This window comes from Thunnus albacares, chromosome 12, assembly GCF_914725855.1.
Source record: "Thunnus albacares chromosome 12, fThuAlb1.1, whole genome shotgun sequence".
Lineage (NCBI taxonomy): Eukaryota > Metazoa > Chordata > Actinopteri > Scombriformes > Scombridae > Thunnus > Thunnus albacares.
In genome coordinates, this window is record NC_058117.1 from 29,366,134 (window position 1) to 29,380,445 (window position 14,312).

General features: G+C 36.5%; 1 protein-coding gene across 2 annotated transcripts in view; it reads right to left on the reverse strand.

The window, feature by feature from the left end:
* Positions 1–14,312, reverse strand: part of adcy8 (adenylate cyclase 8 (brain)) — a 119,924-nt gene that overhangs the window by 21,245 nt on the left and 84,367 nt on the right. Inside the window, exons 8-12 of one of the 2 annotated variants that reach the window (XM_044368095.1) lie at positions 12,354–12,551; positions 7,726–7,826; positions 5,574–5,775; positions 3,222–3,311; positions 306–478 (exon numbers count right to left, since the gene is read on the reverse strand). In XM_044368095.1, the coding sequence (XP_044224030.1) occupies positions 306–478; positions 3,222–3,311; positions 5,574–5,775; positions 7,726–7,826; positions 12,354–12,551 (764 nt within the window). The remainder of the gene's footprint in view (positions 1–305; positions 479–3,221; positions 3,312–5,573; positions 5,776–7,725; positions 7,827–12,353; positions 12,552–14,312) is intronic. The other variant, XM_044368096.1, reaches the window with a different exon arrangement.

Consider the following 14,312-nt stretch of genomic DNA (forward strand, 5'->3'; position numbering starts at 1 on the left):
CAAAGTATCTCTCACTCCCAGTCAGTCAGCCAACGCCTTTTAGCAAAGCACACACTGATCTGATATGTGTGAGTCACATGAAAACCTTATTTTTTTTAAGTCTTGCGGATGTTAAAACATATTTGGATGAAGGAAACATGAGCAGCACAGATATGGTCACAGCAGTGCCAAAAGATGACAAAGCTTTAAATAATTCAACTAGCAAGAAAGCTAGCAGAAATGGATGATTTCCCTCTGGTTGTCATGAAATGTGTCTGTAGATATTTGTGTGGTTTTTTTGTGTGTGTTAGCATCATCACACTCACTCTGTGTTGTGGTGGACGGTGTCGTAGCGGACAAACAGCGAGGTGTAGAAAGCTTCGGTAAGCAGCGAGTAGATGGCGATCATCACCAGCAGCACAGCCAGCTTCAACACCGAGTTCAACCGTAGAAACACGGCGCATGTCACCATTGCCAACACCCCCGTAAACACGAAATACTGGAGAACAAAAAGAAAGATGTGGTTAGTTTCATTAGGACCATCTTTTATATAAACAGGTTTGTGATACAGTGGATAAATCAACACCATTGTCCTGTGTGCACTTTGATATAATCTTTACTTTTCTTGAGTTAAATGTTGAGTTTCTTTGTTCTATGTACTTATAAAACTCACCATCCTCTCTAAGGAGTTAAAAGGTGGTGGCAATCACTTCCTGTTGTTGCTGACATCATCAATAACGTCATGGGGGATTTGTTGTTTTGAGTTAGTATTTGTTTTGGGTTTTTTGTGCTTAACTTCTTGGCATATGGTGAGGGATAATAATAATAATAACAATAATAATAATATAAACTTTATTTATATAGCACCTTTCATAACATAAAATGCAGCTCAAAGTGCTTTGCAGAAAGAGGTACAGACAAACAAACAGATATTTAAATATATTAAAAGAAAGGAGAAAAAAGAAATACAATAAACAATAAAAAATACAGTGATTAAAAGACGTAAGAAGATAAAAAGAGATAAAATCGTGAGATAAAGATAAAACAGGTAGTAAAAAACAGTGGGATAACAGTAAAAGGCAAATGAAAGGTTGAGTTAATTAAAAGCGAGACCATAAAAATAAGCTTTGAGCTGCTTCTTGAAAATATCAACAGAGGATGCTTGTCTAATATGTGGTGGGAGTTTGTTCCAGATTTTTGGTGCCTCACCATAACTTTTTGCATTTTGTTTGTGGCACATTTAACAAGCCAGCATTAAGCGACCTGAGCGAACGGTTTGGAACATATTTTGACAAGCGATCTGAGAGATATGAAGGTGCTCGAGACCTTTTTGGGCTTTAAAAACAAGTAAAAGAACTTTAAAATCTATCCTCAACGTTACAGGTAGCCAGTGCAATGATGCTAATACTGGTGTAAAATGTTCCCTTTTCCTAGTTTTGGTTAAAATTCTTGCTGCTGAGTTTTGAATGAGTTGCGGCCGATCAATGGTTTTATTTGGTAAATCAGTATAAAGTGCATTACAATAATCTAAGCGTGAAAAAACAAAGCCATGAGTGAGTTTCTTTGCATCTTCCAAAGTAAGGTAGGGTCTGACTCTTGCGATGTTTCTTAAATGATAAAAAGCAATCTTTTTAACGTTGTAGACATGACTTTTAAAATTCAATTCAGAGTCAAGGATAACGCCCAAGTTTTTTACTTCTGGTTTAATCTTTAGAGTCAGATTTCCAAGTCTGCATGAAAGTTCTTTTCTCTGTAGAACCTCTGTTTTATCTTTATTTAATTTAAGGAGGTTACCACTCATCCACTGTGTAACGCTAGCGAGGCAATCAATCAAGGGAATCAGGGCATCTTTATCGTCTGGTGCTACAGATAAATATAACTGGGTGTCATCTGCGTAACAACGAATATCTACACCATGGTTGCGGACAATTTCTCCAATCGGAAGCATATACGGGGAGAACGCTGTGTGAGGCGAGACTTCCCTCTGGGTGTGAGCATGTTGACGGATATAAGTTACATTTTCAGTGACCTGTTGTATGTATGCGAAACTAAGACACCCCGAGAGAAATAGTTCTTGGAAGAGTTCTTGGTTGTTAACGGAGGAAAAGACGGAACACAGAAAGATGACCTAGGGGATTAATTGTCACTTTTACCTCGGTTACAATTAATCAGACAATATCTTATGAAATATACCTGTGCACAAGATTCTCCGTCCTTGCAGTGGAATTCTTTTAGAGTGACATTATTTCTAATAAACACTTGTTTAACAGCCTGCTGCATCTGAAACAAGCTGCTGCTTCGAGACTGTCATTATACTCAGCTGCTGGTAAAACTTTGCTCGGTTGTCGAAGAGCTGGTTCATTTATTTCCTGACAAACTGAAGCTTATATTGAAGATTCTCTGTTATATTTACAGTTTATTGCTGCTGACGTCCAGCTCACCTGCCTGCCTGCAGCCTCACTACGTCTCTTTCTATCAGGCACACTTTATCTAACATATCGATACGACTAAAATTAGGTCGGTTGGACAATCATAATGTTTACTTTTCGATTAATTTCCCAGCCATGATGGGATGACCGTGTTGCTGTGTGGTTTGTTCTATGTTGAGTTTTCCTGATTTAAGCCTTTTTCAGTCATCCAACAAGTCTTTGAGTCTGCCTCTTATCACCTCCCTCGACACTCTGCTCCCAAAACATTACTCAGCTTTACAGAATATAAAGTGGAATGAGATTTTTATGAGATTTGGTCTAGACATGTTTGAAAATGGAGAGGCTTGAGGCTAGTTGCTCCAGGCTACATAGTTTGTGTGTCTAATCTAATATCCATTCATCAGTGTGGTTTTGTCCAAACTAAAACAAGTCAATAACCGTTCTTTACGGACCTAAAAACAACTCTTATTTGCACAAATACGAGCTTTACTGACCCTCAAGAGGAAGTTTGAGATGTATAAATGCAACGATACGTGACTCTAGCAAAGCCTGGAGCTATAAAAATCGTACTCCCTTATTGAGTCCATCAGTCAGCCGCGTATTGTGTGAGCAAAATAACATAACGGATATTTTCCCTGTGACGTTCTGATGGCTCCATCAGTCGCCGCTGTCTGAGGCGAGACCTCCCTCTGGGTGTGAGCAGATGTCGAGGATGTTTAATTCATCATTTTGCCGCTGTTGCAGAAGTGGAGAAAAAAAAAACACAACAGATGGACCTGACTGCAAAATTCAGACACCTCATTTAGTTGGTACCTCTGGGTAGAAGCAGATGTCTGGGATGGGGGCCGACTCGTTGTACGTCTGGTTCCTGAAGGTGCTGGACTTGTCGAAGTCACACCACAGCTATGAGAGACCAACGGGGAGGGGGGGTTATTGTTGTGGTACAGTATTAAAAAAAATGCAGGATCAGTGTAAAAATAGCCAGAATCCCTCCTCATACATTTTTTTCATCAAGCCTTTAATCTTTCAAGATGTTTGTGTCAGAAATTCACAGCTGATTGTGGGTAAACAGATTCAGCGCTCTGAGCAGGAAGCTGCACATTTGCACACTGTGACCTCATATTAAAGGAGTCATCAGCATCAACACTTCCAGAGAAATAAACATATGAATTAACGCATCTAATGCTGCAGCCAATATCCAGTTTACATGTAAGTTTTTTTTGCATTTAATGTCTTGCTACTCACTGTATTGTTCCCACAAAAATATAGATAGTTCTTTAAAAAATGACAGTGTGCAAGAGTTCAACACTTTTTAGATTAGATACTACTCTCAGGTCTGGTTTGGTGAAATCAAAGGATTTAATTGGAATGTTTTGCATGTGTGTTTCACCACAGATCTTAAAGGATGACAAGAAATCCCATGAAAAGATCGAGCAATTGATCCTACTAACAAGTATTTTCTGTGTATCTAAATATATCTTATTCTTCTACCATAAAGCTTAATTATTGTCAAAAATACACCATAATGAGCCACACTCTTGGACTGGGTGACACGTTTCTTCTTTACCATGAACACACCCACTGTAGTTTATTTTGACTGAGTCCCACACACACCGTCTCGCTGCCAGAAAAACTCACTAGAGCAGAAAATGTTTATTAATTCACTGCTGAAAATAGTCACCGACAAATTTCATCCTGTTTGGGTTAAGTTTCAGTGGACATCTGTTTTAGGAAATTATGAAAACTTTATATTCATCTTTAGTAGGAACCAATGACACAAACAGGGTTGGGAAGGGAAGTTGTGCTGGGAAATGTACTAACTTTTCAACTTTTCATTTGTTGACCAGTTAACCATTAAGAAATCTTGGTGAAGCTCTTCACTCCTGCATTTCTATATCAGCACAATTTCTTAATCAAAGTGGATTTTTCATTATTATTTGATTTTATTATTTGATTTAGTTTATATACCAAGACAACATGGTGAGACAAAAATATAATATATGCATTATATTATATATATGTGTTATATATGTATATATATATAATGCAGCATAATGAAATGCAACATATGCAAGGCGACAATATAATGAAACACAACATAATGCAGTGTTGCGTGATGTAATGCAATATGATGTAATGCAGCATAACATAATGCGACATAACACAATGCAGCATAATGTAATGCAATGTAACATAATACAATGCAACACAATGCAATACAATGTAATGCAATGCAGTATAACACAATGCAGTGTAACATAATGCGACATAACACAATGCAGCATAATGTAATGCAATGTAATATAATGCAATGCAACAAATTGCGATACAATGTAATGCAATGCAGTATAACACAATGCAGCGTGACACAATGCAGCATAACACAATGCAGCGTAACACAATGCAATGTAACATAATGCAATACAATGCAATGCAAAGCAGCATAACACAATGCAGCATAATGTAATGCGATGTAACATAATACAATGCAACACAATGCAATATAAAGTAATGCAATGCAGTATAACACAATGCAGCAAACATAATGCAGCATAATGTAATGCAACATGACATAATGCAATGTAACACAATGCAGTGTAACATAATGCAGCATAACGTAATGCAGTGTAATGCAATGCAACATAACACAATGCAGCATAATGTAATGCGATGTGACATAATACAATGCAACACAATGCAATACACTGTAATGCAATACAGTATAACACAATGCAGCAAACATAATGCAGCATAATGTAATGCAACATGACATGATGCAATGTAACACAATGCAGCGTAACACAATGCAGCGCAACGTAATGCAGTGTAACGCAATGTGGCGTAGCATAACATCATATAACACACATTGTTTGGTATTTAATAAAGAGCACATCATTTCTTCTCTTTCTGGTACTAAAAGTTCCAGCTCTGATCTCTGCAAAGTGCAAAAACTTTCCTAAGTGCAAAAGTACAATTTTTATTTGCATTGTCAGAAGATCAACTATGTGGGAGATCTAGTATTTGGAAAACAGAAACAAAGTCATGTCAGAAAACCTGATTACATCACCCTCAATCTCTGCTGGGTGTATCAGTTTGGGGAGTGATGAGGTCTGCATGTAAACATCAATTCAGTGCATTTAGTTTCTAACTGGATATTTAACTCACTATATTGATCATGGCAGCCAGGAAGTTGATGAGAATTGAGACGAAGATGATGACGTTTCGGGCCGCGTAGGTCTCGTTAATCCAGCAGCAGGCTTTCCTCAGGACCAGAGGCAGACACTTATAGTCCTCCGCCGTTGTAACGAGGACTAGGCAGGAATGGAGGACGATGAGGACAGAGAACTGGATCACCATGGTTACCATCCTGCAGAAACACAATGAATGACAAAATAATAACATCAGCTATGGGCTGAGGATACTGTGTGTGAGGACTGGTCTTCCCAACACATTAAATCCTCATATATTTACATATGTAAATAATAAACATGTATACATCTTTATTGTATATTTGCACATACAATAACTAAGAGATGCTAATTTTTGAGAGATGGATCTCATAATTACAATCTCCCACAATTCAAACAAAGCTCTGTTCCACTAACCTCGGCCATACAATGTGTTTTTCTTTCATAAGTCTTCCTAAAAATGAAAAATGTCTCCAGGTTTTTAATCCCATATTCTAAAATGAGCTACCACTGCTAACATCTGAACATCTTGTCATTTTACAAAGAAGAAAATTATTATTATCATTAGCATTCAACAAGAACGTCTACCATGAGACATAAAGTGTGTGTATAAATATTTTAATAATGCAATACCAGATAGATGTGAGATTTGAGATATTTAATGTAGACAGTGACCCATCTGTAAACAAAATTTTTTTATTTTTCAAATTCTTCATTTAATTCTGTGCTGGGCATAAATATACTGCTGCAGTCTGGGACATTGGCTGCTCCGTTATTTATTAGAAAAAGTACAACAACAAATTCCATGTACATCCCACACATGGAATTTATTAAGGCAAAAATGCTGCAAAACTGTGACAAACCAGTAGTTTGCCCTGTCTTGACAGAGGAAACCTCAGTTGTGTCACCAGCATTCAAATCTCCCACCAACTGTCTCTTAATACAATATCCTCATTGAGAGTCTCTCCTAGAACCATAGTCGCCCTGAACTGTCAAGGTGCGGACCTTACGGTTCGGTGCATGCAGTCATGCAAAGAATACACTATGACCTAAACAATAACTGTCAAAACATTTTAATAATCCACTTACTCCGACATGTGGAACAATAACTCTAGAGCACGAGTTCCACCTGGAATGTTTTGGCAGCGCACCATTTAGCTGTAGCATGCATGCTAGAACCCGAAAAATTGATAAATTCTCCATAGCAAGACAAGAACTAACTCCACACAAACAAATAACTCATGGCATTTTAGGACAATATTCTTAAGTTAGATTAGTTAGCCAGTTAACGTTAGCTAACGTTAGCTAACATAGCCATGGATGTATAAAGAGAACTGGATACAGCATCGGAGGCAGGGCCCCGTTCATTCCTATGAAAGTTGCTCAGTGGCACTTGAAGCAAAAAGAAATCGACTTCGGGTAGGAAAGTACCCGGATCTTCTGCATTGTGTGGCCCATAGAGCATGCGCACTAGTGACTTTCGCTGGCCGAGTCGGCTACTTCCGGTTTAGCCCTCCAGCTAAAACAATTCAATCATGCGGTTCTTCTACGCTCTTCCTGTATCCAGTTCTCTTTATACATCCATGAACATAGCTAACGTTAGCTACACAAGACCACAAGGAAGTACATCATCACTACTCTTCACTGCCAATTTGGTACCTACAGTGGCAAAGTTGCATCCACGTAAATGTTTGAAATTAAATAAAACATTTAAGCTCATCACAAGACATTATGAATGTTTAAAGATAAGAAGAAAAGGAGTGAAACTTGAGGAAAACAATAGAAAGAACTGAAGTATGTAGCTAGTTAGCTACAGCTAATGTTTTCACAATTGGTATATTGACTGTTTGCAAATACTGTCAGTCTGAGCACACCTTTAGACATTTGTAGGGCGCTTAACACTCATGAGCTGAACAAAATAACCATTCTTTTATCTGGTAAAGAATAGAAAATGTTTCAACTGAAAATATTTCAGAAATGCAGATGAAAGAAACTTGCTTTAAGACACCACTTTGAGAGCTGTGAGTGAGGGGAACAGAAGCTAACCTGGGGCAAGGCTTTGGTTGTTTATTTATGTAAATATATTCCAGTTATCTATTTGTACATTAGAGCTGTTTTTTCTCTTTTACCTGGCGGAGGGAAGCAGGCTTTGGATAGTGGTGATGAAGATAAGCACAATGAAGGCGCACACCAGGTTGGACTTGAACACCTCGTCCCTCATCTGGGAGTACTGCACCATGAAGGGAAGAAGAAGAAGAAGAGAAAGAAAGAGGAAGAGAAGGTGAGGGGAAGATGGAGAAACAAATTTTCAGACAAACAGAGAACACAATAAACTGCATCTCAAACACACCAAGACATTTTCCACAGATGCATGCAACGATTCAACCACAAGCGTTAGAGAGAGACAGGAGCCGGTGGGTTAGCTTTGGGGTCGGTGGGGTCCTGGGGAAGGTGCAAAGCTGACAAGCACAACGCTAGCTGTTAGCTGTTAGCTGTTAGCTGAGTCAGAGACACAAACGAAGCTGCAAAGCTGAAATTTGAATTCTCTTGATTTGAAAAATATTTGAAAATAAACTTTATTTTCCTCCAAAAGGTTTTATCGACACACCAGCGCTAACAACTCAACCATATTAAAATGTCAGAAAAGCAGTGGCGGGAAATAGCCTACGTATTTCCAGTAAATTCCATTTTGATACTTTTGGTAGACTTTCTTTTTTTTACACAACAACATCTCAGAGATAAATATTACTAGTACTAGTATAGTACTTTAACGCTGCTATATTCATCTAACAGCTGAAGTTACTGATTACTTTAAGTTTCAGATTTACACTCAGTTTGACATAAAAATGGATCCTGTCTGGTAAAAATCTCTAAAATGTCAGTTTATCAGGTACTCTTAGTTTTAGAAAAGTCATTGTAATCCTAACAGAAATGAAAAATATAGAGATTGTTCACCAAATGTACAAAAAGCTGCATATTTACAAATTTGGGAATTTTCATCATTGATAATCAGTACATTTCATTTTGATGGTTTAGAAACATGAGAGTATTGACCCACTGTAGTGATTCAACTAGTACTATTATCAGTTTATTTGTAAGAGACCATGCTAATCAATCAATCAGATAAAAGGGAAACTGTAAATGAGCTACAGTTAGCCTAGAATGCTAATTTTCATTTGTTGACCCAGGCCAGATGTTAAAGAAATTTAACATTTTTGGAAATTACGCTTATTTGCTTTCTTACTGAGAGAGATGAGAAAATTGATACATCTCTCATGTCTCTTGTGAACATACAGAGCTGGTGGTGGGAGGCGACTGGCTTAGCTTAGCATAAAGACTAGAAGCAGAGGAAAACAGCTAGCTTAGCTCTAACCAAAAGCTTGAAAATTCAACTACTAATGCCTCAGAAACTCACTAATTAACAGGCTATATCTTGTTTATTTTGGGGGGGATTATGTACTGTAACAACAACACTACAGGAAGTAAAAGTGACAGCAAATAACAAGATACTTGGTAGGCTTATTTCTGCAGTGTGGAGAAAACCCTAGCTGTTTTCCCCCTGCTAAGCTAAGCTAATTGTCTCCCAGCTCCAGGTCTCAAAAATGCACTAATGTCTATAAAATGTCTATGAGTTGTAACAGTTTCACCAAATAGTGATTTTTCCCTGTAAACTTCTCATGTTGTTTCATTTCAATAAATGTTCAAATGATCCTAGAGAAAAAGTCCAAAAACTGAAAACAGATTTGTGTATCAGAACTTTGTTTTTTCTTCTTTCCTCTCCCATTAATCATCTCACGACCCCTCAGATTTATCTGCAGACCCTTTGGAGGGGCCCCGACCCCTAGGTTGGGAACCACTGGACTAAACTAGCTAACTGTATATAAAGTAGTGTAAACTAGCTCCACCTCCAGCAGCTACAACAGTAACATGCTGCTCTAACACTGATGCTTCACTATTAATAATCTAATGATGTCATATATAATAATATATCAGTCAGAGGGACCAAACCACTACTTTTACTGCAATACTTTAACTACATCAAGCTCATAATACTTATGTACTTTTACTGCAATACTTTAACTACATCAAGCTCATAATACTTATGTACTTTTACTGCAATACTTTAACTACATCAAGCTCATAATACTTATGTACTTTAATTTAATTAAGTAGGATTTTAATTAAGTAGGATTTTTTATGCAGGACTTTTACTTGTAATGGAGTATTTTACATTGCTATATTGGTACTCTTATTGGTACCTTAAATAAAGGATTACTTCTTCCACCACTGCATAAAAGTGAGTTTTTGTTGAACTACAGAGAGTTATTTTCATGATCTCATTGCAGTTTTATTGACGTAAAAGGAGGAAACTGTCTGGTGGTTTAGATCGAGGGCATTAACATTTCCTGAAGAACTCCTTCATCTGATGTAAGGCTCTAAACTGATGAGTCACCCGTCTGGACCAACAGCCTGACTCATCACAGTCTGAGACTTTTACACCCCTGTGACCCCCGCTGCCCCGCCCTCGCTCTGTCTCTTTCTCAAAGGGTGCTGGGAAATTAGCAAGAGGATATACTTCACGTTTCGTCACAACTTTGGCAAAAAAAAAAAAAAATGAGGAAGGCCAACAGCAAATCACTGCACATTTACTGAAGAGGTTAAGAGGTCAACCAAAAAAAAAAGAGGGGGGGGGGTCTTGAAAAGTTCTGATAAGATGGCGGTGGGAAACACAAAAGTGGAGTGGGAAAAGGGGCCGATATGAAGGTCAACTCAAAGGTCAAAGGCTTATTCATAAAATTAAATATATGGGGAGGAGGGCACAAAAAGCCACAGGAGCACATTGCATTCACCAAAAGAAAAAGAACATTCAAAGACATTTTCTGCTTATTATGACTTCCATATCTCATAGTTATGACTCTTCATGTCATAATGATGGAGAATTATCTCAGCTCATTTTTTGCTGCACCATTCCATCAAATTGAAATATTCTTTTTATTTTGTACAGTATTTTGGACACATTTCCCCAAAAATTCAGACTGATATATTTCTATTTCTTACCTACCTCCTTGAATATCCTTATCTTGTTTTCTTTTAAAATTGATGTAACTTGACTGAAACAACACAATTTCCAACAGGAATTATTTAAATTACTCTGGTAATATACGGTGTCTGTCTAAAAATGATGATTAAAAGGTAAATATCTGATCATTACAAGATGCTAAAATAAAATTATGGGATAAGGAAGTCATAAATTTGAGAAAATAGCTCAGATATATATAATATATATATATATATATATATGTATATATTCTTTTAGTGAATGCAATGTAAAAGGAAAAAAAAAAGTTGAACGAGTCAACTTTTTCTACAAGAGTGTAAAAACAGGTCCATTGCGTGGACTTTTGGTCATGAGTAAACTGAAGGAGGTTCTGCCAAAGATCAATGTTTCGCTCCGCTGAATATTTCACAGTGTTCGACACTAAAATCAGAACCGACTGTCTAAATTTGCAGGATTAAACATGAGTCAGGGTTAAGTTGGTTTAATGTTTGAGCACAATACTGGCAGTAAATCACCAAAAACATGTTAGAACACGACCTATCTACTGTTATAAATTTGGCTTATCGTGTTTATTCATGCAGCGAATTACAGTGAACTAGTATGGAGTCCAAAATGTGCCACCAGGAAAAATGGACTCTTACAGGTTTTTTAATAATCAAACAATGCATTTAATGAATTATAAATATGGAATATCTAGTAGTTTGACCAAGTGATCTTAACTTTTCATCTGTCTAAACCTCAAATAATCTTAACTTTTTTCAGAGCTTTCAACTGCATCTCATGGTCATCCTCAGCGGATGAACTTGAGATGAAACTGAAAGCTCTGGGAAAAATATAATAAACAGACCTAGAAGAAGAATAATTTTGTCAAACTACTATAAATTGCTTGATTAAATATTAGTTTAAATGTTGATTTAATTAATAAAAAATAAATATGGTAAAGATAATTAGATATTCAAATTAAAAATTCAATTAATTTCTCTTTAAATGAGGAACTGATATTAAAAATTTTAATTATTACAAAATCTATTTTTAAAAAAAACTCTTACATTTTGCTTAAATAAAATGACAAAATGGAAACTATAAGAAACAAATGAAATGTGAGATGGAGTATGATAGTCAGACAAATGAGTGAGTTGAATTAAAAAAAAAAAAAAAAAAACAATTTCAAAGCCTTTTTAAAATTCATTTTGTAATTCTTTTTTAAAAAATTAAATTAAGAATTTATAATTTAAAGACAAAATAAAGTTTTTTGCATTCTTGAAATGCAAGTTCAATTTATAATAAACTTTTCTAATATTTCAATTAATTATTTGACTATTCATAAAAAGTGTGAAAGTCTATAATTATTCTGGTGACACACTTGAGACTCCGTACACTGGAAAGACAAATGGAAGAAATTCATTGAAAAAAGAAAGAAATAAGTTATTATTTTCCCATAGATTATCCAACGTCCCCCAGTTATACCATTAAGTTTTGTCTGGTGTTAAAGTGACTCATGTAAATACAGTGAATAATACCACGCTTCTTTCTCTGCGATACCAACAGTATCTCAATTGCCTTTAGCTTACTCATGATAGAAAAAAAAAAAAAAAACTTGATTGTTACTGTTTTCCTTCTGAAAATCTTCATCTAAGAATAGATATGAGGAGGGAGAGAGAAAGAAGAAAACAGTTATCTGTCTAAAACCCCAGCTACCTTCTCTTCCAGGCTGGAGTCTTTAAACATCAGTGAGAAAGGCTTGATATGCTCTCTTCTCAACTTATCGCCACTCCGTAAGTCGATGGCGCTCTCTATTCGCTTGTTAATTTCCTCAGGACCAGAGTGGACATGCAAAGCTTGTGCGAGATGGTTTGGAAGCAGATTTATCGAATTTCTCGTTAGGGCAGCCAGAGTCTAGGGGGAAAGCACATGCACATAGAATGAACCTGCTTGTCCCCCTTTTTTTTTGTTTCATTCAAGTTACAAATGAAAGAGAACAGACACACAGTTACGTTCATTACATACACAAAAGAAAAAGAAGATAAAGGAAAATAAAAAAAAGGTAGAAAAGGGAAGACCAAAATGCAACAACTGTATCAGACCAAAAACAGCTCAGGGCAAGTCATGCATCTCTCATTCAATCGCAGCACATTCACTTTTCACTGATGGTGGTGGTGACAAAGCATATAATTATGCACACATTATAACAAAGCTGTAATTTCTGTCCGCTGCTGTGATCGGAAGTGGAAAGATTGGCAATGAAAACACACAAAAACAGATGACAATTTGAAATTATGAGGCATGAAATGGAGGACAGAAAGCACATTTAGCTGCAAAATGTCATGAATGATGTACAACAAATTCACAAAATTGAAACATTTTACAAACATTTATTTTATTCTATTTTAAATCTTTAAAGGTCTCAGGTTGAAAACATAACAGATTTTCAACCAACAAAAATGTTTGAGCATTTTCAAACTGAACTCTCTTAAATACATTTTTTCCTCAACCAGGACATGCTTGCAAGATGTTAATATGCAATATTATAAAATCTAATTGAGTGATACAAGAGTCTCCTCAGCTTTTAATTTTCCGCTTCATCACTTCTCATCTTGCTTGGTCTTCCTTCTCTCTCTGTAACAAAAAATATCCTCAAAGTTGTTTGTTACCTTCTGAAATTCTCTTTTTAAAACCCTTTAAACACACAATATGTAATTTCAGCCTCTAGGGGTCTCAATCAAAACAATAACAAAAGACGGAGTGTGATGACGGTGTGAAGTAGCAAGGGATCATGGGAGTTGTTGTCTTCGTTGTTAAATAACCAGCTTCACCGGGTTAGGATTACTCCAGTGTTCATCATTCAGGATGTTTTTACCCGCAGAGGTCTCCTCCTCTCCAGAACAAACGGACCCGGAGATTACAGGTAAAAACACTGAATAAAGCTGTTTCACCTAAAAAAATCAATAATTCTCCGACGATGTACGGTGACCACCGGACGTCCGGTATGGGCTGTTAGCCGAGCTGCTGCTAACACTTGTTCGGTTTATTTCTCTTATAACTTTAGATCCAGACGTTTCTCCCGGGAGCTGAATTACCCGCAGAGGTCTCCTCCTCTCCAAAAACAAACGTACACGCAGATTAAAATTGTTAAAATACTAATTAAAGCTGTAAAAGCTGCCAACTTCTGTCTTCACCTTTTATTAGAAGTGTGTTTATCTCGCGGTTTAGCTGTGCAACTACACACACAGTAAGAACAACAGACTCTTTTTTAAGTAATTCTTTGTGGTATCAATTTATTTTCCTCACTTATATCTTTCTTTATATACTTTGTTATTTAATTCTTTTGCCAGTTATTCTAAAATACCCTTGTAAGACAACAGACTGTTTAAAGGACAGTCCTCCTTCTGTGCAAAAATGTATTTAAAAGTTGATCTGAAGCTAATATGAAGCTCCAAAAGAGTCAAATCAAGTAGATATCTTTCAATGTTACAGTCTTTTTAGTGCCAAAGTTCCCCTTTTTGTTACTATACTTCCACCTGCAGCTCAACAGGGAAACACTGTCCAAGGAAACACAAAGAGGAGAATTTGATGCTAAAAAAAAGACTGTAATCAGTCTGGTAATCAAAGTCTAAAACCTGATGGTAAAAAAACCATTTTTTAAAAAACACTGGTTGG